The following is a 24,964-nucleotide window of genomic DNA, read 5'->3' on the forward strand; positions in this document are numbered from 1 at the left end:
TTCTATTCCAAGTCTCGTGTACAGTTCTTGTCATGTCAAAACCCAAAGAATCCGCCAAGTTAGGTCATCAGTTCCCGCTTATGGCATGGTTTTCCTGCGTGGGTCAGTAGTGGAACCGTGCTATCGTACCTATGGACGGTTGTAATCCGATGATAGCCCCGCGCTCCTTCGACCCCTAAATGCCTTAACAAAGCAGCAGAGTGTTATTTCTCTCGGTCTCTCTGATGTCGCAGCCATTCCTAATGAACTCCCGTGTAAGCAAGAGATCACATCAGGCCTGTGAAAACTGTAGGTGAGTCGCGGCCTTCAGCACCAGCCATCTGTAAAGCGACTCATGCATTAAATATCTGCAGGCGAAAAAAGACACGATGTCCAGGGGAGCGACCGGCGTGCTCAACTTGCACACGCCTCCGGCAAACATGTCAGTATAACAGAACTTATGACCCTATGGAGAGATCTCATGGGGGCGATCGGGTTTTGGTACGGGCTTCATTGTAACAGATGTGGAGAGAGCGGCTAACTTTTAGCAGGAAGACCGATTGCTGCAACTTGAAGAGAAGATGGAACTGATGCTGGAAGGACCAATGTGCGAGTGGCGTTTCCGGATCATTTGGTGTCGCTGCTAATTATGGCAGATCAAATCGCCAAGTTGACACACCCATGTCGCACTCTCGTCGCATCCAAAGCCGTGAGAATACATTGGAATCAAGTGATAGGCAGGAGATACCTATCATGCCTACAAGGCCGAGTGGTGAGATGTCTATGCAAAGTACAAATACGCGTGCCTTTACAATGCCACCTAAAGAGATCATTACGGAGGGTATTGCCCTTTATTTCCAATACTGCCACAAGCAACCTCTGTGGCTTTTTCACCCAGAAGACCTTGCTGTCCCAGCAAAATGTCGGAGCGAGGTGGTATTCGGCATACTTAGTCTTTCTCTGCGTTACTCAAATAACCCCTTTCTGGAAGGACGAACAGACCAAATGTGCCGGCAATACGCCGAGGCCGCTCGCAGCTATGCCATGTTCCGCATAGCCCAAGGCACCGTGAACCTCTCAACATTACAGAGCTTTTGTCTGATTGCACTGGCAGAATACATCGGTGAGGATTCTCTCACGAAATGATGGTGTCTTGCTGACTTGATCCTAGCCAATGACACTCACCTTGCGAGACTACACATCGGCCTTGCAACAGACCTCGCCAAGTGTGCAGGCATTGACATTGAGCTTCACGAGGGTGAAGTTATCCCTGAATTAGAAGAACGAAGAAGAGTGTTTTGGAGCATCCATCTTCTCAACCAGCAATACGCTCCGCACAACATGCACATAAACATGCTACAAGATATTCATAACCCGAAGTACATGGTTGCTAACACGGACTCTTTACGGGAAATGGGAGCGAAGCCTCCTCAGGTCCCTCAGGAGAACGGTGCCTTTACATCCAGAGGAGGCATATGGATTTACATGGTGCAATTATCGAGTCTTTGGAGTGAAGTACAACATTATGTTTCCCATTGCGCTAGCGGAGATACCACACCACCATGGTCGGTAGACTCCGGCTACTGTATCATTGGGGCTCACCTGATGGACATCGAGACAAACTTTCCTACCACCCATCGATACGATTCAGCAAGGTTTCAGGACCAGTCACCAGAAGAACTGAACAGCGACCGTGGGTACTGGAGTGCCTGGCTGTACCTTCAGTTCACCTACCACGCTGTACACAGTGTCCTTAACCACCCTTTTCTTTACTCTTGGCGACCTCAACAGTCTGCCCAGCTTGCAGTACCAAACACATTCTGGAAGACATCATCGGAGCTTGCGCTTATTCATACGACGTGGACCGTTCGACTCGTTGACATGATTATCGAGAAGGGGTATCAATTGTCTGACCATTTTCTCGGTCATGCGGTGGCGATCGCGGCCACTATTCACATTTATTACTGCCGCGCTGCGGATCCCGCCGTGAGAGAGTCTTCTCAACGGAAGCTTGAGACTTGCACGAGATTTCTGGGGGATCTAGCGCCCAGATGGCCAAGAATACAAGCAATAGTGAGTGTGAATCAAGTGCTTTACGTGATAACCTACTAAAACATCAGTTCAGCATCAAAAAATTCAGACACTCATTCGGTCAGCATTTGCCGTCAGTCCACATACAACAAGTGATGGTCGTCAGCCTCGAAGGACTTTATCAATAGATACGGCATTGATGTGGGATATTCTCTGTCATAAGTCTCCCAAGACTCAATTCGATTCTCCAGGAGAAAGTCTCTTCGATGCATCATTCCTGCGGCCCCTTGGAAAACAGCGCCGAGGACAAATGACAGTCGAAACCGAGGTATTCCACCATTTCGCAACAGCAGTCGACACATCGGATGGAGGCCAAGCGATGCCGCCATGCTCGAGTACATTGCATGGACGAGCCGATGATGAGAATTCGGAAGATGAGCCTTGGAGCCGGCATAACTCGGACCCATTTGACAATAATCCAGAACAAGTGCCGCTGCGTGAGCCATTTGCGTGGTCGGGATCAGGATTTCTAGGCGATGCATCTTTCATGGACATTATGCATGATCCATTTTTCCAGTTTCAGGACCGTGAAAATCCTTATACTGGAGTATGGGAAATTGGCAATCTGTGATTGAGACCACATGGTATCGCTGAGCGCGTTTGATTAGCGATCAATCACGCTTCGCATCTATAGAATAGCCACTGAATATATTATATTAATTCGGAAGATGCGTCAAACAGGAAACAAGGGTTATTGTGCGATTTTTGTCTTTACGCGGCAGAAATAACACATCAGGTTACAGTTGTATCTTTTGCACGAGCGAATTCTCTATACCGCAAAGTAACAACAGGAGAGTTGGAAGGTTCTCGGTCTTGGCAAATGCTTTTATCTTGAACATTTGAAACCCACAGAAGGCTCCGGAAGGCTAGCTGCGTCACGCGGGCGAATTTGCGTGTTGATCCTACGTGCTCTCGGCGATTCGCACTGAGGCCGACCGACGGCGCCGCCCGAGATCCAAACGGAGCGGTTTAAGCGATAAGCGGGGTTCTCTTCTCGGATTCTAAATACGTGCGGGGATGCTGGTTTCGTCCTTCGAGCAGAGGCATCTGTACCAACACGGCCTTACCAGTCAAACGGATATCTTCATGTCGAAGACCTGGTATTCAAAAGTATTTAACTTCACGCTCGTGTCCCAATCAGATGCTCGATATTATTTTTAGTCGCTATAACTGTTGGGACTGTCTGAATTCTCTCCAGAGTATTTCAGATTTAGGGAGTCAGACCTACCAATAAGCAACGTGCAGAGTTGATTGACTGTTCAAGACTAATCGCAGGTCTCCCTGTCTAGCTGGGAGACGTCGTTTAGCCGGTTTCCCGCAGTCCCATAAAGGGATAGTCGATCATGCCATGTGGCACGTAGTTAGGGCTAGCTACTTTGTTCTGCTATGGAAGGGCTTGGCCCCCATAATGCCTCCGAACGCCATCTCTAAAAATATTTTTAGCTGGACCTCGGGGCCAACCTACCTAACTCAGAATGGCCACTTTAACTACTTTTAATCTAGTCACAATATCCACCATCCTGCCAATCCGGGGTAAGTCTTAGAGCGAAGGAACCGAAGGATCAACCCGTTTTCCCCTTTCATCCGCTGTTCAATCGACCTCCGCTGTTCAATCGGCCTGGCAGCCACATTTCGCCCCAACAATTTGGGTTTGTCCCCAGTTACTACTATCATTTGCGACGCCACTATGTCTCCTGCGGTGATCGCTTTGGTCGTCCATTTCACCCGGGCGCCAGACGAGAAATTCTCGCTCTCGCTGTCCGCTCCGCCTCGAGACTACTGCACTCACTTCCAGGCCTCCACGGGGCGCATACATATTCTCGCCAATCACCTAATTGATCCTCACGCAACCCTGGCCCGCCTGCGCCAGGATGCGATCAGTCCGGTGTCTGCCGTAAGTGCCGTTCGCCCAATCATTTTCCTAAAATCCTGCTTGGCCCCCATTACTATGGGGCACTAAACCCCGGCCGGGTAGTCCACTCGTGGGCCTCGTGGGGAGACGATCTGCCCGGGCTGAGGTAATTTGTTCGCAAGGCTTCGAGTCAGGTCTGATGTGTCTGTTGCATCTCTGTTCTTTTCTCATTCTTTGCCCTCTTCAGGTCTTCCCATAAGCATCTTCTTTCTCTCCCTTTTCCTTTCATCTGGCCGGTTCGTGCCTCGGCCCAGTCAGTCTTCCCGTAAACATGTCCCTCAAAGCCGAAGGGCTCTTGGGCGACCCCATTTTCGAAGAAAGAGAGAACATCGCCGACTTCCCGCGCGAACCCTTCGTGCCCCAGCGCACATGGGGCACGGCCGCCGAGCGCGCGAGGCGCAATCTCAACGCCAAACTCTCCAATCCGCTGGCCGGCTTCACGGCCTCGGAGCTGCGTACCCAGGGCCGCAATTTTGCCATCATGCACGAGATGGGCGATACATCGGACATTCGCGCATTTGAGCTGGGTGCTGTGCTCGCGCAAGCGCCGGAACGGTATGCTACTGTCGAGGGGCTGACGGCCCCGGAGAAGGAGATGTTGCGGCGTGAGTTTGCACATCGCTGGTCGCAACCATGGAAGATGTATGCGGTTGTGGCGTTGTGTTCGCTCAGCGCCGCCGTGCAGGGAATGGGTATGTGCCGCACTTATACAACCCAGCACTATAGATTCATTCCAAGAAATTTACTAACCACGACACTCATAAATATAGATGAAACGGTTGTCAACGGCGCCCAAATTTTTTACAAACCCCAATTCGGAATCGCGGACGACGGATCCAGGTCATCATGGCTGGCTGGCTTGGTCAACGCCGCTCCATATCTCTGCTGCGCCGTCCTCGGCTCCTGGCTCACAGTCCCATTCAACCACCACTTCGGCCGTCGAGGAACAATCTTTCTTACATGCTGCTTCTCAGCCATCACCTGTCTGTGGCAAGGCTTCGTCAACACATGGTGGCACATGCTGCTCGCGCGGTTCATGCTCGGTCTTGGTATCGGTCCGAAGTCGAGTACTGTGCCCGTGTACGCAGCAGAGACGGCGCCACCAGCCATTCGTGGTGCCTTGGTCATGCAGTGGCAGGTGTGGACGGCATTCGGGATCTTCCTGGGCTACGCCGCCGACCTGATTTTTATCCAGGTTGCAGATAAAGCCGGCATTGTCGGCTTGAACTGGAGGCTCATGATGGCCTCGGCCATGTTTCCCGCAGTCGTCGTGTGCTGCTTTGTTTTCCTCTGCCCGGAGTCGCCGCGCTGGTATATGGGTCAGAAGCGGTACTATAAGGCTTACGAGTCCATGCGGACCTTGCGCCATCATAAGATCCAGGCTGCTCGTGATCTGTACTACATGCACACATTGCTCGAAGCGGAAAATACCATGAAACTGGGCCAGAACAAGATCGTCGAGATGATCACTGTTCCGCGGAACCGGCGCGCAATGTTAGCGTCGGAGATTGTCATGTTCATGCAGCAGGTGAGTGAGCTATATCCCCCAACCCAGCACCATTCCCAACTAATAACCACCCCTCAGTTCTGCGGCGTCAACGTAATAGCCTACTACTCCTCTGAAATCTTCCTCGAAGCCAAATTCTCCCCGAAGGCTGCCTTCTCCGCCTCACTAGGCTGGGGACTAATAAACTGGCTCTTCGCCCTGCCGGCATTCTACACAATCGATACCTTTGGCCGTCGCAACCTCCTCCTCACAACCTTCCCCCTAATGGCACTGGCTATGTTCTTCACAGGCTTCAGCTTCTACATTCCCGAGACCAGCCACTCCGCTCGAATCGGCTGCATCGCACTGGGAACCTACCTCTTCGGGATCGTCTACTCCCCCGGCGAGGGTCCCGTTCCCTTCACCTACTCCGCAGAGGCATATCCGCTCTACGTGCGGTCTTACGGGATGGCACTCGCAACGGCCACGACATGGTTCTTCAATTTCCTGTTGGGTGTGACGTGGCCCTCGCTGCGTAACGCGTTCACGCCCACGGGTGCCTTCTGCTGGTATGCGGCGTGGAATATTGTCGGATGGTGGTTGATACTTATGTTCCTGCCTGAGACGAAGGGAAAGACGCTTGAGGAGTTGGACCAGGTGTTTTCGGTCTCGACGACGTTCCATGCTAAGTATGGGTTGCGTCAGATTCCATATTTTGTGAACAGGTATTTGCTAAGGAGGAATGTTAAGCCCGAGATTCTGTATGAGAAGGAAGAGACGGTGCCCGTGCAGGATTTGGGGTTTCAGGCTTGATTTTGATGCGGTTGAGGAATTTGTGTTTAATTATAGCAAGGAGTTTGGGCTGGTTTTGGGTTTGGGATTGGCTGTTTGTACAGTGCAGCATATATTCAAGGTTGTATATATTTCCAAAAATGGTTCCATGTGTCTTGGAAATACTTGCGTAGATATGAGCTGAAGCATTTACTGACCCACGATAAGTTTGTTGTTCGCCATATGAGTTCCAATCAATGGCAGGTTCTAAGCATTAGCAGTGGGGCTCGGAATATAGAGAAGAGTGTAGAACGGCCCGTCTTGCACGAGCCTGTATCTCTTTATGAACTAATCATCTATCTGAGATCTATTTAATGATGTATCACTGCAACCTTGTACGAATTAGCAAAGAACACCACAGGTGCAATGCAAGGCAGCAGAAACAAAAGTAACACCAGTCTCAATCAGATAGCAGTTGAACATTGAAATATATATCCTCACGGAAGGATTCAGAACAGGTCTGTGTGAAATCGTGCTTCATCATATAGAGACAACCTCCCCAAAACAAGAAACAAAAAAAAAGACTTACCATGTAGTGTATATCAGGCCGTCCCCGTCAACCGATAAAACTCATCCATACTGCCCTGCCTAGCCTCATGCCTGGCATCCATCTCCAACTTCCCAGACTTTGCCGGATTAAGCTCCTGCTCGCCCACAGCCTGCAGATGATCCATACTATCCACCGAGAGAATGGTAATGGACCACCCCTTCAGCGGGGGATTCTTGCCACCAGGTGAAATAGGCTGCACGGCCTGCGTCAAACGCCAGGGCGGATTAGCAATTGGCTGGGCTGGATTCCGGCACACCATCTCCTCAGGCGGACCATCGGGTCTGATATCCAGCTCCATGACGCCGGTGTTTGACCACACGGGGTGCATGTAATTTCCATCCCCGCCCATCTCCGGCGCCATGTTAAAGGAACGGTCATCGAAGAGGTCGGCTAGACACGCCCATACGACTTGTAGGATGACCCCGTGCGCGACAACAGCGACTACCGCGTCAGTTGCGCTCGTCCGGTCAGCCATCCGGGGCAGGATGTGGTCGCGCAGAAAAGCATTCGCGCGTGCGCACATGGAGGACATTGATTCTTCTGAGGATTGGGAAGATCCTCCATCTGATGAATCCCATGCAGCAGCGCCGCGATTCGTAGACGAGTTAGTCTTGACCTTAGTCCCGAGCAACTGTTCCCGCAGCAACCCCGTCTGAACGGGCTCCATCGCCGGACCGGTTCCGAGCTGCTGCGCGCAGACGATTCTCGCGGTATCGGTCGCGCGATCCAGGTCCGAGGAGAACACGGCTGTGAAGCGGACATCATTGTCGCGGAAATGCCGCGCCAGTAGCTGTGCCTGTGTCCGGCCGAGCTCGGTTAGGCCGGAGTGGTCGGCATCGCCGCTGGCATCATCATCATATGAGTAACTGTCAGGTCAGTGCTGCGTATGTTGTTGGAACATACGCTGTCTGGCCCACGTTGTGATCGCACTCCGCATGTCGAATTAGATATACCTTCATGCTTGTGTTGGTTGGGGATGTGTCTGGTATTAGTTTACCCGAACAGGAACGGAGGAAAGGCGAGTGCCACCAGTGGCTGATGAGGTCGGCATGATTTCACTGGTTCTCGGCCACCAATGGGTAGGGAGGCCAGAGTGGTTAGTTTCTTTGGTTATGTTTTTGTTGTGGAAGAGGAGGAAGAAAACAAAAGAGGAAAAAAGAAAATTTCGGGCTTAAATAATTGTTTGCTGAAGTGGAGCGAGGATGATTTGCACTGTTTGTTTGGGGAAAAAAAGTTGAGCGGGATTATTATTTTTGGTTCTGGAGATTGACTGAAAGAAAGCCTTCTACTACTTCGATATCTATTTCTTGGTGTGTGATCTTTCATCAGCCTCAGCATTGTCACCATGGCCGACACCGTCAACCCCCAAGAATGTGCGTTGCATCATCTCCCACCAGAAAGATAAAATCTAACCAAGTTTCTCTATCCAGCGCCTCGATCGCCGTTTCAGGCTGGCGTCCGAACTGATGGCCGCGCCTTCAACTCCCCCAACTGGCGCATGAAGAGTGTCGAAAGCCCGCAACCGTCGTCGCCCTCGCCGTCGCGCACCAACACCTCCCGCGCAGCCTTCAGCAAGCCCGCTCCGCACGTCCCGCAGGCCATCTCCGAGGGCCGGCGCCTGTATGTAGGCAACATGCCGTACACAGCCAAGGCGGAGGATGTGGAGGCCTTTTTCACTGCCGCGCAGTTCCCGATGTATGCATGGTTTTCTCTTGTCTTGTGTGGTCTTGGGCGTGGTGGTGGCTACTACCCCGAAAGTGAAACCGGAACTAAACTTTTCCCTTGAATAGTGAGCGCATTGACATCGCCCTCGATCCGTTCACCGGTCGGAACCCGTCATACTGCTTCGTCGACCTGGAGAGCAAGGAGCAAGCGGAGAAGGCCATGGCCGAGCTGGATGCGAAGGAGTTGCTCGGTCGTGCGCTGAGAATCAAGCCCGGGGTCGTCCGGTCGTCGGCGGATCAGAATTCGCGCTCACCTTCGACTACCTCTCCCTCTGGCACTGTGGATCGCTGGCGCCGGCAGGAGAACACCAGTTTTGCTAAGATAAACAGCGACTCGAGCCAGCGGGTGTATGTTGGTGGATTGCCGCGTCTCAGCGAGTTGGAGACACTGCAGAGCCAGATCCGGAGCTTCTTTGACGGATATACTGTGTAAGTTCAGGGTCTTTCTTCCTGGAAATACGCGCAAGTGCTCATGATTTGCAGGGAGAATGTCAGCAAGCTATTCACCCCGCACCCGGCGAAGCGATTTGAGCCCGGCGAGCATTACTATCTGTTTGTTGATCTCAGCAGCGTGGACGAAGCCCAGCGGGCGATGGAGGAGCTGAATGGTGCCGAGGGACCCTGGGGAGGACCACTGCGGGTGCAGCGAGCCCGGGGTGGGAATAACAGCAGTAAGGAGAGTGAGGAGTGAAGGATGGGTGACGGAGTTATGACAAAGGAACCAGTCGAATCTTCCCCCCCAGAGAGGCTCAACCACCGACCTAGCTCATAATAGGAGGACCCCTGTCCCTCCGCCCGACTAACTAGCTTCCTAGTATGCTAAACACGGACATAAAAAAAAAGAAGATAGATAGAATAGATCCATGGGTACTCTACCGAATATTTCTTCTCTGTAGTCAATAGTAGGGTGAAACCGGCACCGGGACTTCCCGAGGTCTGGGGGATGACGTTGGCGTCTTCATTCATTCATTCTCTTCACCGCATTTGCTATTTCTTTCTCCATCCACACTCGCCTCGTTCTCTATACCCTAGAACTATCCCTATATTCGTCCTTCCTGGTTCTTTTCATGTTAGATTGAGTGTCTGTCGTGCCGACTCTAGTCGGGATCCCATCCCTCTCTCTCTCTCCCCCCCACCTCCCATTCCTATTCTCCCCAATCATCCAACATCAATCAACACCATGACGACCAGGATGCCCTCAGGCAGTGTCGCCCGGAGCCAGCAGCAGCACAAGGTCTTTGTGGCTAGTGTGAGTAGTTTTTGGTTTTCTTTTGTTCTTGTGTTCTGCCCCTCCCCCGCATTTCGTGCTGTGCAATGCATTGCCATGAATGGAATGCCTCGGCTGTTCTGTGTGCGGCCTCCACCACTTCATGATCAAAAATGGTGATGCCAATTGTTGCTGTGGGAAGGCAATAGTGGTGTGGACATCTCCAATTGTGATGTTTCATCTGCCAATTAACACACCATCTCCCAAAGAATTGGTGTGAGCCGTCAATACTATGGTTCTCCGCCATTGTCTGCTGTGTATACAGCAAGCAACAGCCTCTTCATCATCAACATCCTGGTGCCTTTCATAACTGTGTCTTATATTAGAGTCACAGCCAGCGATGGTCACGCCGAGCCTTCTGGTCAGGTGAAATGGTATTGATTGTCTCGCCGGTGCCTGATCTAAACGCAACGTAGCGGCTTGACGTTGCGCTGGCAGCGAGCATATTATAAGCCTCATCTTCTCTTTCTTTTCGCTCTTCCTCTTTCATCTGCATTTTTCTCACCCTATCTTCCTCTTTCGTGCCTTTGTGCTTCTTGCCATGGTTGTGTTTTACAAAAAGACTGACGCCGCCGGTATCCAGTCCGATGACTCGAAGATCTGTGTGGTGATGGTTGGCTTGCCGGCCCGAGGCAAGAGTCTCATTGCTGGCAAGGGTAAGTGCTTGTTGACGCTCTGCTCCACCCATACTGACAGTCCTCCAGCCATGCGTTACCTGGGCTGGGTGGGAATCCCAGCGCGTGTCTTCAACGTGGGCAGCTATCGCCGTCACAGCACGCCCCAGCCGGCTGCCACCTTCTTCGATCCTCACAACGAAGAAGGCGAGCGCATGCGCCGGGTCGCCGTTGAGGCTGCCATGACGGACATGCTCAGGTGGTTCGAGTCCGGCAAGGGCGTCGTCGCCATCCTGGACGCGACCAACTCTACCAAGGCGCGGCGTGCGTGGATCTATGAGAAGTGCCACCAGGCCAATATCGAGACTCTGTTTGTAGAATCCATCTGCGATGACGAGGACCTGATCATGAACAATATCCTCGAGGTCAAGACGACCTCCCCGGACTACAAGGGCCAGGACCCTGAGGCTTCGGCGCTGGACTTCCGCACTCGCATTCGCAACTACGAGAAGGCTTACGAGACCATCGACGACCACGAGAAGCACTTCACCTACGTCAAGCTCATCAACGTTGGCTCCACTGTAATCATCAACCAGATCAAGGACTACCTCTCCAGCCGCCTAGTGTACTACATTCAGAACCTCCACATCAAGCCCCGCTCGATCTGGCTGTCTCGTGTAAGTTTTATTAATCCGATATATCACGAATCCATACTAACCAAAACCCAGCACGGCGAGTCCGAATTCAACCTGACAGGCCGTATCGGCGGCGACTCCAACATCTCGGAGCGCGGCGAGAGATACGCGAAGGCCCTGCCCTCCCTCCTCCGCAAATCCGGCGTCCCGCCAAACACGAAGATCGTCATCTGGACCTCAACCCTCAAACGCACGATCCAAACCGCCCGCCACCTGAAAGCCGAAACCGGCTACGAGAAGCTGGAATGGAAAGCACTGGACGAGCTAGACTCCGGCCTCTGCGACGGGCTGACCTACGAACAAATCGCCGAGAAGTACCCGGAGGATTTTGCCGCCCGCGATGAGGACAAGTATAACTATCGCTACCGCGGCGGCGAGTCCTACCGCGACGTGGTGATCCGTCTCGAACCCATCATCATGGAGCTGGAACGCTCCGAGAACGTTATCATCGTGACCCACCAGGCTGTGCTGCGCTGCATCTATTCGTATTTCTTGAATGTGCCCCAGGAGAAGAGTCCCTGGATGGAGGTTCCGCTGCACACGCTGATCAAGCTCACCCCCCGCGCTTATGGGACGGACGAGCAGCGCTTCAAGGCTGATATCCCAGCTGTGTCGACTTGGAGGGGGAAGGGATCGTCAGCAAAGCATCAAGATTATCCGAAGGAGGCCGAGGTAAAGGAAGATGGCGAGTCCAAGGAGGAGGGTGGGAAGTAAATGCCCTGCGTGGTGGATTTGGGCTTTGCATGAGTTCTAGGCGTCTAGGTCGGGTGTTTCTCTCTTGCTCCTGGGCGATATGGAATGGAATGGAAATGGACAAACATGGGCATTAGGTCTTTCTGATACCAATACCACTATTCTTGATTTTATTGTTCTTATCTCCGTACGGGTGCTCATTCTCTCTAGCAAGAAAGGTTCATTCGGTTCGTAAGAAGCTTATGATTTATTTCTTTCAATAGGAAGTATCTGCTGGCATCGATGCATCCAACTCCTTGGCCTAAAAGCCCGTTCTGCAACCTCGAATTAATCCTTGCTTATCTCTGTGAGTCAGTCAGCTCCGCATTCCTCTTCCCCCCAACCGTTCCACGAACCCCGAGTAGCGGCAGCAAAAGGGAGGCCGTGATTTATCCAAGCTACAGCATGCATAGAGCATCATCTTCGACCCCGCATGCACATCATTAGTATGCGGGAAGAACCTCAAGGCTCGAATAATATTTGAGCGGGAAGGATTTCAAACGAGGTTTTAGTTGACGTTCTTATAACTGATTTCTCGCTGTCCTTGCAAATTCCGGGACTATTGCTTGGGCCGAATAGCCAGACCGGCCTATCGAACCTCACCCGCAGTTGAGTGCTGCAAGACTAGTTATAATATAACGGCCCGTGCCGTTTCGCTATGGCGATTACTTGGTATGAAGTCTGAGAAATACAGATACAAGAAGAGATTTCATAATCAGCACGAATGAGGTAAATACCTGCTATTTTCACTAGTAAGAGAGGGCGCGGTAGATACTTCAACAATATAGTATGCCCATATTTCATTGCTGGGTGGCTGGACTGGTGCTGACTCAGGCTATATGATGCGCCCCTCCGAGCTAAGCTCCTCCTTCATCCACAACCCAATGCGCCGTGGTTGACCACGGCGGCGTCCACCATGTTATCCGCATTCACCGCGCGGCCGCTTGTCGAGCTGAAACCGCGCGACAAATCCCAAATCACCGCCGTCCTAGCCCACGGCGACCGGCTCCTCGCGGGCCTCAGCAACGGCAGTCTCCGCATCTACCGCCTGAACGACGACCAAAGCACCGACCTCCTCCGCGAAGAAGACAAATTCGCCCGCTATAAGATCGATCAGCTGGCCCTGGTCAAGGAGGCGGAGGTTCTGGTCTCCTTGGCAGGCGGGTATGTCGCTCTGCACGATGCGCAGTCGTATGAGCTGCAGGAGCAACTTGCACAGACCAAGGGCGCGGGGACGTTTGCCATCACCTCGAATGTTGTGACTGATTCCGATGATATTCCTGTTATTATTTCGAGAATGGCGGTCGCGGTTAAGAGGAAGATTATGCTGTGGGTTTGGAGGGATATGGAGCTCGAAACCCATGTCTCGGAGTTGAGTCTTGCGAGTGGGATTAAGACGCTCACTTGGGTTTCGGGGACGAGAATGGTCGTTGGGTTGACCTCGGGCTTTGTGCTGGTTGATGTTGAGTCAGGGGAAGTGACCGAGCTGGCGGGACCTGGGAGTATCGAAGAGCCCGGCCGGTTTACAGGGGTTGGGGCCGCGAGCATGAGCTATATCGGGATAGGAGGCATGGTTCCCAGGCCACTGGCAACAAGGCTCTGTGATGGTGAGATTCTGTTGGCGAAAGATATCCATACGCACTTTATCGATGTGGACGGTCAATCGCTCGGCCGGAGACAGATTCCCTGGAGCCATGCGCCCGCCGAGCTCGGATACTCATATCCCTTCCTTCTCGCCTTGCACGATGCGTCGAAGGGCGTGCTTGAAGTACGCAACCCAGAAACACTGACATTGCTACAATCTATCCCCTTGTCCGCTGCCAAAATCCTACACATCCCGCAACCAAACATCAGTCTCGCGCACGCTGGGAAAGGGTTCCTCGTTGCAAGTGATCGAACCATCTGGCGCATGGAGGCTCTGAGTTACGACACGCAGATTGACTCCCTGATCGAGAATGGGTATCTGGATGAAGCTATCAGTCTCCTAGATATGCTGGAAGATGCGCTGCTTCGGGACAAACCCGGCAGACTGCGTGCTGCGAAGCTGGAGAAGGCGCAGAGCCTTTTTGCGGCGCATAAATACCGCGACGCGTTAGATTTGTTTACGGAGGTTTCGGCGCCGCCGGAGACGGTCATTCGGCTTTATCCGCGTGTGATTGCGGGGGAGCTCTCGGCCGTGGAGAGTGATGGGACTGCTTCTCAGGATGGCTCTGAAGCTGCCGCTGGGGGTGCTCCATATGCGGGTTCTGTGATATCCTTTTTAAGGAAGACAGATGAAAGTAGTGAATCGGGCAGTATCCGGGAGGACAGTAAGTAGCGTTGTATCTCTGTTTGATCAGTGTGATTGACAACTCAACAGAGACCCTCAAATCGGCTGTCCGTGAGCTACAAGGATATCTGGCCGACGTGCGCCGACGCTTCCAGCGCTTCCTCAATCCCGATGGCTCTCTCAAGGACCGGCCCACCCCCGGAGACGAAGCCAGCGATTCCGTCCTTAAGCTGCTTGATTTCCCCGACGATTTTGAGACAGCTATCAACTCCAAAGCCCGGTTAGTCGACACGACTCTGTTCCGTGCACACATGTTCGCCACGCCCTCGCTGGCTGGATCTCTCTTCCGTATTGCCAATTTCTGTGACCCAGCCGTGGTTATGGAGCGTCTTGAGGAAACGGAGCGGTATAACGATCTGATTGATTTTCTCTATGGCAAGAAACTCCACCGTCAAGCCTTGGAGCTCCTCCAGCGTTTTGGCCAGTCAGACTCGGACTCAATCCCTGATGTTCTTCGCGGCCCAACCCGCACAGTGGCCTACCTCCAGAACCTTTCCGGGGATCACGTTGACCTGGTCCTTGAATTTGGGGAGTGGCCCACTCGCACAAATCACGAGCTGGGGATGGAGATATTCCTGGCAGACACCGAAAACGCAGAGACGCTGCCCCGGCACCAGGTTCTGGAGTTTCTGGAGAACATTGATTCTTCTCTTGCCGTGCAATACCTCGAGCATATCATCGAGGAATGGAACGACATGACTCCCGATCTGCACCAGCGCCTCCTGATTTTGTATCTGGACCGACTGAGTGAAGGAGAAGTGCAGAAGAAGTTCCTGGCCATGTTGAGGGATAGTGAACAGTATTCGCCGGCGAAGATGTTAGACCGTCTTGATCGAGACAGTAAGTTGTTTTCCAGTGAGTGGTCACACAATCATCTAACGGCAGTAGATCCGGATCTCTACGAGGCACGAGCCATTGTATTCAGCAAGATGGGCCAACACCGACAGGCGCTGGAGATCTACGTCTTCCAACTGGAAGATCACGAGAAAGCAGAAGAGTATATCATCCTGAATTCTAGTGGCAACCACATACTAATCTGCCTTAGATACTGCAACCGCGTGCATCGCAGCGAACCAGCCGAAGAAGAAATCTACCTCACGCTGCTCTCCCTCTACCTCTCACCACCACACGGCTACAAGCAACAGCATGTCCCCGCGCTCTCCCTCCTCGCAAAGCACGGATCCCGTCTCCCTGCCGACGCAGCCCTCTCCCTCATCCCCGCCACGCTGCCCGTCCAAGAACTCGAGTTCTACTTCAAGGGCCGCATGCGCGCCGTCAACTCGGTCTTCAATGAAGCGCGCATCGTGGCGAATTTGCGCAAGTCCCGCGATATGCAGACGCAGGCGCAGCTCCTTCTTGGTGAGGGTGTTCGTGGCGGTGGCACGCGGGCGCGACATGTTACCATCACCGAGGAGAGGATCTGTGGCGTGTGTCATAAGCGGTTGGGCGGGAGTGTGATCAATGTGTTTCCCGATAATACGGTGGTTCATTTGGGGTGTGCTAATCGTGTTGGTCGGTCGGAGTAGCTCCGTTGTGTTTGTCGTGGTGTCGGGGGGGTTTTTTCTTTGGTCCTCGTCTCACTTTCCTGTCCATTTCTGTTGAGGCCGTCTGGCGACTTTGATACCCATGTATTTAGAATCATGCAGTCCAATCCATGTTCATGCATCATCCTCGACCACCTCCTCGCCGTAGTTCTCTTCCTCTTTCGCTTCTTCCTCGGAAACGACCTGGCCCTGCGCCTTCTTTTCTTCTTCCATGCGCTCTGTCAGGAAGACATTGATCTCGTCTTGGAGTTTGGGGACGAGAGATTGCAGCGCCGCGAGATGGGTTTTCTTAGTGGTTGCCGTGTCGCTTGCGGGGCCGAGGGAGATCGGATGCTGGAAGCTGCGATTCCCCTGGGGGGCCTTGTAGACCGCTTCGAGGTTGAGGGTGGACATTTTGTGGTTTGGGGAAGAAGTGAGTGTCAAAATGCCCGAAGAGAACGAAAGTGGGATGGCCATCGGATCGGCGCGACTCTCCCCCGAATTCTGCCAAGGAACAAACAAACCACGTCCAACCGTCTGTCAGCTTCACTGCCACAACTGACTGCAGGCAGCAGCAGCCAGCCAACCAGCCCAGTCAGCCAGCCATGAACCCTGTTGCCCACAATTCGCCAGGCCGGTCAGCGCGGGCGCCTCAGCAGCACCGCCCCCAGCACCTGCAACTGGCACCGAGACCCTCCGTCAGCGACGATGAGGATGACGACAGCGATGAAGACGAATTGTCCTCCGGCAGCGAGGCCTCGTCCAACGTGACCACCCTCTCTGTTGCGCCTGTTACACCCATCACCGGTCACTCGCAGGGCTACTTCCCTCCCCTTCCGCCACCCTCTGCCACTCCCTCTGCCTCCCCCTCCGCAAACACCTCGCCCGCCCGCGCCCGCATGCCGCAGGAGCGAAGACCCTCGGGGCGCGGGCCTTCCGCTGAGCTGCCGCGCCATCGGCCCAGACACCACTCGCAGGGCTTCTTTGAGCCGTCATTGCCAACAGCCTCAGGGGACCAGGTCCCGCCCGCCGTCGCCGCGTCGCGCATCGCTGCTCAAGCCGCTATGCAGACCCGCAGAGCCCAAAATGGGCTGAAGGACGATGTGCCCTCCCGCCCTGGCAGTGTTTCTCCCCCTCCTGCTATCATGCCAGCACCGCTACGGGTGAACAGTAACCAGACTACTGCAAGCGCCGCAACCACCGCCGCCAACGTCGTGTTCCCGCGGGCCGGGTCGCAGCCGGAGACGGAGAAGAAGACTGAGAAGAGGAAGAAGCTGTTCTCTAAACCGAAACACATCGGCATAACCCGCGATAGGGATTTCTCGAATCGTGGTCTTCCGTCCCCGAACAAGATCAGTGGGTTGTCGAGAATGGTCAGCGCCTCGACGACAAACCTCTCTGACCTGCCGTCCAACAATTCGTCCATGTACAACCTTTCCAACGCCTCTGTGAGCACGGTGGTTCCGGCTGATAAGCCCGACAAGCCGGAGAAGGAAAAGGACAAGGATAAACATAAGCACCATTTCTTATCACGCCAAAAGCTCAAGCTCAAGGATCGCGACGATCACTTCAACCTGCCCTTGTCATCCGCATCGAGCAATTCCCGTCCGGCAGACCCCAATGCGCCGCAGTCTCTCTACTCATTTACTCCGCAATCACCGGCACCGGGGTCTACGACATTCGGCAAGTCCGTCAGTGGTCTGGACCTCTTGCATGGAGGACGGGCACTTCGCGAAAAGAAGAAGGAAGAGAAAGCGCTCGCGGAGACGGAAGAATGGCTCGCCAATTCCAGTGGACTTCCGCCGCCTGGTGTAGTCCCATCATCCGTTGGATCGACGAGTGTGCTGGGCGAGGCGGTTCTGCGAGAAACGCTGCAAGGGTTTGGACTCAACAACATGTCGCCCGAGGACGCGTGGGATTTCTTGAAAGCGAAATTGCTGGTCATTTTCGATGGTGAAGATGTTCGCATTGCAATTGAGGATCTCAATAAGTTGGTTATGGTGCATCTGCAGCGGTGTGTGCAGAAACGGGCGCCGACGGGTATTGTTTGTGATTTGCAAGAACTACTAGAGACTGGGTTTGCGACATTGAACCACAGCTCCTTGGTCGGGGTCCCCGATGAGAAACTGGTGCCGCATATTGTGCAGATCTGGATGTTGGTGTTCGGCACGATCTTGCCCTTCATTCAAGCCGTTTTCCTGCCTTTGGATCTTGAGTTCAAGGGATGTGGCTCAATCATGACCAGCCGCGAAGCCCGTGAGTTCTGGGGTCCACTTCCCGCCGGAGGTACACTGGATGTACGGAATCTTGTCTTGATAGCCTTCCGGGATTGCATCATTCTCAACCGCTATGAAAGTCTCAAAGCAACATTTTCGCGCCTGAGCCTCGATAGCATCAACTCCGGGATCCCCAGCCTCACGGTCACAAACAAGAACGCCGCCGCAGTCGGCCGCCCCGGCACCGCAGCGTCTCTAGAAGTCGGCAGCTTCAACTCGCAATCATCTACCCTCCTAAGCACAGGAGCCGACTCCGACAGTGTGAGCGGCCACAGCGCCGCCCAGCAACACCAACGCCAACCCGGCCCACCAAGCAACGACTCCCGCAGCCGCGCCGCATCCAACACCTCCTCAAACGCCGACCAAGTGATCTTCCCCTCCGTCAAACCCCCAAGACCAGCACTCATGCAACGCGCCTTCTCCGCGGACTCCTCGCACGTGATAACCGAAACAGTCGGCCGCATGCTCCAATGCGTCAGCGTGCTCTCCAGCGTGCAAACCGACGACGACGCCCAAGACAGAGTCGATATCCTCGGCAAAGCCATCAAGCACAACTGGCTCGGCCGCGGCCGGACAGGTCGCGATCGCCGCGGGTTTGTCGGTGCGAAAATCCGTCCCGTTATGATTGGCCGTGGTCCGCCTGCGCTGGAAACGGGACCGGGAACAGGAACGGGTGATAATGACTCTCTGACTACGGCGGGGATTAGCGTCGGTGCGAGCACGAGCTCTACTAGTGATTCTCGAACGAGGGGCGACTCGTCTTCGTCAGAGTGGAGTAATGGGTTGTCTGCCCCTGCTACGACGGGGATGGGTATGAGTGTTAGGAGTGCGGGGAGGAGGGAGTTGAGTGTTCTTTAGGGCATGGGTCTATCTGTTATGTGTATGATTTCAATGACATGGGTGGTTATGGTTCGGATGGTTGGGAAGGAAACTAGGCGTCAAGCATTTGATATGGATATGGATATGGATTATGTATCGTTCACAGCTCGGTGTTATATCTTTTCTTTGAATCGGGAATCTATGACATTCGAATATATATCTGTTTTAGCAACATATAGTGCACACCGGGATTATTATACAGGTAATGTCGTTGTTGCAAGCTTGGAAGTTAAACCAAAGCTCCTAGAATCCAGCACAAATGGCCGAGCAACGGCTAGCCCTAATTGAAAAGCTCGGATATTTCTGTCTGTGAATTAACTCATACTGAGATCCGCATATCTCGGCTCCGTTTCTAGAGTACTGGGACGCCTGGTCCCCCTCGCTCTTAGCCTGAAAGGGCTACTTCGGGTCGGGATGTCCCGGGTCCATAACTCAGGTGATTTCCTAGAGGATTCACCTATTGTCTTTTTGGACTTAGGTCGCGGGAATTATCTTAACTAATAATTTATTTATTTGGACCAGCACCTCCGATTGTGATTTCAGTATGAAAATAATGTTACGGATAGAGCCTAAAGCCTCTATTATATAATTGCCATCCAGCCAATTCAATCCACGTTCTACCATCGCGCCAAGTCAGCCCTACATATGTCGAACGACTCGCTGATCCGTCTCTGCCCCGACGATTCGTTCGGACCCACGGTGGATCTTAAGATCTGTCGCGATGGATTCGATTTCACGCTACTCTTTGAAGAGAGCATATTTGCCATCCTCCCCGCTGCGCTACTGCTATGTGTCGCTCCGCTGCGCGTCTGGTCGATTTGGCGGCGTCCAGACGCTGTGAAATGGTCATTGCTCCGGGTTGTGAAGCTTGTCAGTCGATTGATATTCCTTTCTCGAGGAATTGATTGATTTCATTCCCTAACTCAGCGCTAACTCATAAGAATTATCTTAGATCACCATTGCTGTTCTCTGTCTGCTAAAACTAGCTCTCCTCGTCTTATGGACGACCCCTGTCTACGCCGCGTTCCGCACGCGAGCAACCGTCGCAGCAGCAGCGCTAGATCTAGCAGCCGTCGTCGCGATAGGGCTTCTGTCCCCGCTGGAACACTCAAAATCACTCCGCCCTTCGTCTTTACTAAGTGTCTTCCTCCTCTTCACTACGATTCTGGACATTGCAAGGACGCGAACAGAATGGCTTCTTCCCGGACTGTCTGTTATCCCCACTGTCTCCGTGACTGCGCTGCTTGTCAAGGCCCTGTTGCTGGTCTTGGAGGCCCTTTCCAAAGCAAGTCATACCCAGGTCCCGGATATCCCTGAACGCACGAGTGGTATCTACAGCCGTAGTTTCTTCGCATGGTTGAATCCGTTGATTTATCGTGGCAACCGTGGCAATCTGACTGTTCAGGATTTGTATCCCATTGATGACTATATCTCGGCTGCATCCGTTGATGAACGGGTTCAGAAGCAGTGGGATTCCAGTTCGTTCTTCTCTTCTTTATCTTGTTGGCTGATATCTGTTGCTAAATAAGGAGGCAGGTGCTAAAGATAAAAGCTATTCACTTGCTTGGGCAATTACTAAAGCACTTTGGATGCCTATCACCGCGACTATGATTCCTCGTCTGGTTCTAATTGCATTCAGTATAACCCAGCCATTCTTGATCGAGACTGCGATTGAATTTGTTGATGCTGGAACAAAGCCAGATCGATATGGCTATGGACTGGTTGGAGCTTTTGGGATCACGTATCTTGGAATTGCTGTGTGTCTTTTGCCCTTCAGTGCTGAAGGAACACCTCTGACAGCATTTATTCTAGGTCTCAACGGCATGGTACGAGTATCTCACTGCTCGAGCGCTTGCAATGATCCGCGCGACTTTAATCAGTCTGATCTACAAATCGAGTCTTGATTTTCCCGTCGGCACCGTGGAGGCATCGTCCCCCATAAGTTTGATGGGCGCCGACATTGATCGTATCGTGACAAAACTCCGGTGGGTAATCAGCACGGCGCCAAATATCATTCAAGTCGGCATTGCCCTCTGGATCCTCGAGACACGTCTCGGCCCGATTTGCGTTGCGCCAGTACCCGTTGTTTTGGGTGAGTTCAAGTCAACGAGACATTTTCTTTTGGTACGGTAAACTGATGATGGACATGATCTATACCAGCTTCGGCATACGCATCTAGTCAAGTCGCCAAGAAGATCACCCCGCGCCAGCGACAATGGATGCAGACGGTGCAGAAACGAGTCGCTTTGACCTCGGACGTCCTTGGTTCTATGAAGGGCATGAAAATGCTTGGTCTCACCGGCATGATCACTAGAATTGTCCAGGGCACGAGAGAAGAAGAGTTAAACAAATCTAAGCGATTCCGACAGGTGCAGATTGTTAATATCACGCTGGGTACGCATTGTTGTTTCTCATTGCGGGACACTCAATTTAATATTCCTCTTAGGAAACGCTGCAAACATGCTGTCCCCCGTCGTCACCTTTATCGGGTATGGTATAATCCTCAAGCTCTCATACAGCGAAGCACCCACCGCCGCAACGGTTTTCTCGTCAATGTCTCTCCTGTCAGTGCTGATTAGCCCGGTGAATGAACTCGTCGCGGCCGTTCCGAATTTGAGCTCCGCGTTGGAATGCTGCAGCCGCATCCAAAACTACGTGACAAACAAAAAACAGGTCGACTTCAGGGACCTAGCCGGGGAGCGTGGAGTTTCCAATGTCGAAGGAAGCAGTCCGAGCATCATTGAGTTTGATCAGGTCTATGCAGGCTGGTCTGTCGACAAGATTGTACTACGAGACCTCTCCGTGCGGATTTATCCAGGCACGCTAAATATCGTCCTCGGGGGTATCGGTTGCGGCAAGTCCACTTTTCTGCAGACTCTTCTGGGTGAGGGAGTCCTGCTCGACGGCTCAGTGACTTTACCAACAGACGATATTGCGTATTGTGCACAGACACCGTTCCTGGTCAATAGTAGCATCCGACAGAACATCCTCGGTAACTTGGAGTATGACCAGGAATGGTATGATTCTTGTCTACGGGCATGTGCTCTTGATATCGATGTCCGTCATTTCCCAGATGGCGACGAGACCCCTGTGGGTAGTAAAGGGATCGCGCTGAGTGGAGGGCAAAAACAGCGGTTGGTAAGTTGAAGACTATTTTTCGGCTATCCTTCTTTTTATTGGTGATTTAACGAATATGGTTACCGCAGGCAATCGCTAGAGCTGTGTATGCCCGGAAAAAGATCGTCCTGATGGATGATTGCCTCAGCGGGCTAGATTTGGAAACGGAACGACACTGTTTTCACCAGCTTCTAGCCCAAGATGGGTTAATACGGCAGACTGGCGCCACTGTCGTACTCATCACTCACGCTGGTAAGTTTCATTTTGCCTTTCGTTGAGAACTATCATTGACATATGCAGTCAAATGGCTCCCGTACTCAGATCAGATCCTCGTTTTGAGCCCCGAAGGTCGCCTAATGCAATCCGGCCCATTCCAGAAGCTCATGTCGGTACCTGGATACGTTCATGACCTCAACGTTGAGACCAGCAACGTCGGGGGCTTGAGTTCTGTCTCAGCACAGGATGTAAATCAGCAAGGGCTAGTTCTCTCGTCATCTGACAAGAAGAAAGACAAAGAAGAGTCAATCGAAAACCGTGGACGGCACGATCTACGGAACTTGTCATACTATATCAACACGATGGGTAAACCAGCCTTTGGGGTATTTCTGTTCTTGGTCTCTCTGCAGGTTGTTTTTACAGCGCTACAATGTAAGTTTCGATTTTGTTTTTGATATATTCAAGTCGCTAACATGTCCACAGCGTTGTGGCTGAGCTGGTGGGTCGATGCGAATGAGACGAGGCCAGGTGCCGACCTAGGTAAATGGTTGTCCGTGTACGCTTTGTTTGGAATACTGGCATTGGCTTTTCTTGGGATCAGTGGGGGGTAAGAGCACCTCATGTCTGCTTTCTACTAAACTAACACTACCTCAGATACTATTTGATAGCACTGGTTCCCAACTCAGCGAATACCCTGCATTATTCCATTCTCAAAAGCACGATGAGGTGGAAATATCAATCCTTTCTGTTGATCTATACTGACTTGGCGACCAGGGCACCGATGTCTTTTATCTCAGCCACAGACTCCGGATCTTTGTTGAATCGGTGAGTCTGGTTGCAGCGAGTACTGAAAAATTGGTCTGACCCATACATAGATTTACGCAAGACATGACTTTAATGGATATGCAATTGCCAATGTCTCTTTTACTCTCTACTAGCGGTCAGTTGCCCCTCCGTTCCTTCTTCCACCGTCTCACTCGCTCTGACCACCGAGTATATACAGGACTAGGCAACAGTATCGCCGGAGCAGTCCTTTCCTGCGTCTCCTCTGGCTATATGGCGTTGTGTCTGCCATTCCTTGGAGTAGCACTCTACTATCTTCAAAAGGTCTACCTTCAGACCTCCCGACAGATGCGCCTCCTCGACCTTGAAGCCGTATCCCCGCTCTACACACACCTCACTGAGACACTAGACGGGGCTCACACTATACGCGCATTTAAATGGACACGATATGTTATAGACCAGAATTCCAGCCTACTCGACCTTTCGCAGCGGCCATTTTACTTGCTTCTGTGTCTGCAGAGCTGGTTGAATCTCGTACTGGATGTTTTTGTCGCTTTCCTAGCCGTCATCCTCATTACCTTGGCCGTGACTCTGCGGCATTCGATGAGTAGCAGTCTGCTCGGAGTTGCGATGGTCAGTATCGTGAATTTTAGCCAGACACTGTCGTCTTTTGTGAGCTACTGGACAGGTATTGAGACATCTCTGGGTGCTGTGGCGAGAACACGTCAATTCGTTGCAGATACACCAACGGAATCGCCCGAGGAGACTGTGGCTGTACCTGAAGACTGGCCTACGGACTCTTCTATAGATTTCAAGAACGTCTCGGCTTCATATCAGTATGTAAGGCCCTTTACAGTTGAACTGTACAGCTGACAGTGATCAAAGGGCCTCCGGATCTGATGTCTTGAAGAACATCAACCTAGCCATCGATGCTGGGCAGCGAATCGCTATCTGCGGCCGGACGGGCTCAGGCAAATCAACACTGATATCACTTCTCCTACGGCTGCTAGACCCCAAATCCGGCACCGTTTCCATTGGAGATGACAACATCACAAGATTGTCTCCGGAGACAGTCCGCGGGCACATTAACTCGCTACCACAAGATCCATGGTTTCTGCCTGGAGGATCTGGAACAATTCGCTCCAACCTTGACCCTATGGGCGAAGCCACTGAATCCCAGATCCAGGTTGCTTTGGAGAAGACCAGATTGACAGAGCAGATTCGGTCAATGGGCGGACTTGATGCAGAAATGCGGGGGAATCATTTGTCCGCTGGACAGAGACAGCTTTTCTGTCTGGCGAGGGCGATGATTATGCGAAGGAGCAAGATTCTGTTGCTGGATGAGGCAACGAGCAGGTATTTACTCCCTGCCCTGCGGCGTTTATATTAATAATGCTCATGGTGATCAATCAGTGTCGACGTTCGCACGGAAGAGCTTATGATGTCTCTCTTGCGTACAGAGTTTCAGGGCTGGACTGTCGTTGCAATCGTGCATCGACTCAACAGTATCATGGACTTTGATCGGGTGGTCATTCTGGATCAGGGCCAGATTATCGAGTGTGGGAGTCCGACGGTTCTTTTAGCTGATAAGGACTCAGCATTTGCGAGGTTATATCAGCATAGTGGGTGGTCATCTGTAGGAGAGATTAACATTAAATCTTAGCATGTAGTCTCATTCTCTTGAAATACAACAGCTTTCGGTATGATTACATTGTAGCACCCTCCATTCCACGCAGGAGTAAGCATGTATCAACTTGTGTCATTAATAGAGCTGCATTTACTACCGAGGCAATTATACACACCACGGTGATAACTGGTATTAAACCGGGCGCCGAACATGGCTACCTTGGGTGCCACCTACCAACAGAAAAGCCTGCTATTGATTACTAGTCCAAAGGCTATCCTGTTCTTGGTCAGGAAATGTGAGCCTAGATTCGCTTAGGAGATAATTGAATTCACT

General features: G+C 52.4%; 9 protein-coding genes across 9 annotated transcripts; 7 read left to right on the forward strand and 2 right to left on the reverse strand.

Moving 5' to 3' along the window:
* Window positions 1-447: 447 nt before the first annotated feature.
* Window positions 448-2,641, forward strand: N7474_008738 (fungal specific transcription factor domain-containing protein; the record flags this gene model as incomplete). Its single annotated transcript, XM_057200148.1, has 5 exons — window positions 448-480; window positions 531-586; window positions 636-1,102; window positions 1,151-2,052; window positions 2,105-2,641. 5 exons carry the CDS (start codon window positions 448-450, stop codon window positions 2,639-2,641), a joined length of 1,995 nt encoding a protein of 664 aa, XP_057050849.1.
* Window positions 2,642-4,253: 1,612 nt separating this feature from the next.
* N7474_008739 (uncharacterized protein) lies at window positions 4,254-6,281 on the forward strand (the record flags this gene model as incomplete). Its single annotated transcript, XM_057200149.1, has 1 exon — window positions 4,254-6,281. The coding sequence occupies one exon, from the start codon at window positions 4,254-4,256 to the stop codon at window positions 6,279-6,281; it is 2,028 nt and encodes a 675-aa protein (XP_057050850.1).
* A 560-nt stretch (window positions 6,282-6,841) lies between these two features.
* N7474_008740 (uncharacterized protein) lies at window positions 6,842-7,808 on the reverse strand (the record flags this gene model as incomplete). The annotated part of the gene is made up of 2 exons (XM_057200150.1): window positions 6,842-7,691; window positions 7,753-7,808. The coding sequence occupies 2 exons, from the start codon at window positions 7,806-7,808 to the stop codon at window positions 6,842-6,844; spliced, it is 906 nt and encodes a 301-aa protein (XP_057050851.1).
* A 386-nt stretch (window positions 7,809-8,194) lies between these two features.
* N7474_008741 (ribonucleoprotein) lies at window positions 8,195-9,264 on the forward strand (the record flags this gene model as incomplete). Its single annotated transcript, XM_057200151.1, has 4 exons — window positions 8,195-8,222; window positions 8,280-8,544; window positions 8,640-9,002; window positions 9,057-9,264. 4 exons carry the CDS (start codon window positions 8,195-8,197, stop codon window positions 9,262-9,264), a joined length of 864 nt encoding a protein of 287 aa, XP_057050852.1.
* A 1,117-nt stretch (window positions 9,265-10,381) lies between these two features.
* On the forward strand, window positions 10,382-11,863 carry N7474_008742 (bifunctional nucleoside/nucleotide kinase/histidine phosphatase family protein; the record flags this gene model as incomplete). The annotated part of the gene is made up of 2 exons (XM_057200152.1): window positions 10,382-11,131; window positions 11,183-11,863. The coding sequence occupies 2 exons, from the start codon at window positions 10,382-10,384 to the stop codon at window positions 11,861-11,863; spliced, it is 1,431 nt and encodes a 476-aa protein (XP_057050853.1).
* A 934-nt stretch (window positions 11,864-12,797) lies between these two features.
* On the forward strand, window positions 12,798-15,736 carry N7474_008743 (putative vacuolar morphogenesis protein AvaB; the record flags this gene model as incomplete). The annotated part of the gene is made up of 2 exons (XM_057200153.1): window positions 12,798-14,190; window positions 14,241-15,736. The coding sequence occupies 2 exons, from the start codon at window positions 12,798-12,800 to the stop codon at window positions 15,734-15,736; spliced, it is 2,889 nt and encodes a 962-aa protein (XP_057050854.1).
* Window positions 15,737-15,868: 132 nt separating this feature from the next.
* Window positions 15,869-16,147, reverse strand: N7474_008744 (uncharacterized protein; the record flags this gene model as incomplete). The annotated part of the gene is made up of 1 exon (XM_057200154.1): window positions 15,869-16,147. One exon carries the CDS (start codon window positions 16,145-16,147, stop codon window positions 15,869-15,871), a length of 279 nt encoding a protein of 92 aa, XP_057050855.1.
* Window positions 16,148-16,338: 191 nt separating this feature from the next.
* Window positions 16,339-18,867, forward strand: N7474_008745 (uncharacterized protein; the record flags this gene model as incomplete). Its single annotated transcript, XM_057200155.1, has 1 exon — window positions 16,339-18,867. One exon carries the CDS (start codon window positions 16,339-16,341, stop codon window positions 18,865-18,867), a length of 2,529 nt encoding a protein of 842 aa, XP_057050856.1.
* A 666-nt stretch (window positions 18,868-19,533) lies between these two features.
* Window positions 19,534-24,667, forward strand: N7474_008746 (uncharacterized protein; the record flags this gene model as incomplete). The annotated part of the gene is made up of 14 exons (XM_057200156.1): window positions 19,534-19,758; window positions 19,841-20,366; window positions 20,425-20,645; window positions 20,701-20,980; window positions 21,049-21,282; window positions 21,335-22,026; window positions 22,095-22,257; window positions 22,306-22,653; window positions 22,705-22,828; window positions 22,876-22,947; window positions 22,996-23,046; window positions 23,097-23,840; window positions 23,890-24,360; window positions 24,418-24,667. 14 exons carry the CDS (start codon window positions 19,534-19,536, stop codon window positions 24,665-24,667), a joined length of 4,401 nt encoding a protein of 1,466 aa, XP_057050857.1.
* Window positions 24,668-24,964: the final 297 nt, after the last annotated feature.

This window comes from Penicillium riverlandense (genome assembly GCF_028828495.1).
Source record: "Penicillium riverlandense strain IBT 135883 chromosome Unknown utg000007l_segment0_segment0, whole genome shotgun sequence".
In the NCBI taxonomy this organism is placed as follows: Eukaryota; Fungi; Ascomycota; class Eurotiomycetes; order Eurotiales; family Aspergillaceae; genus Penicillium; species Penicillium riverlandense.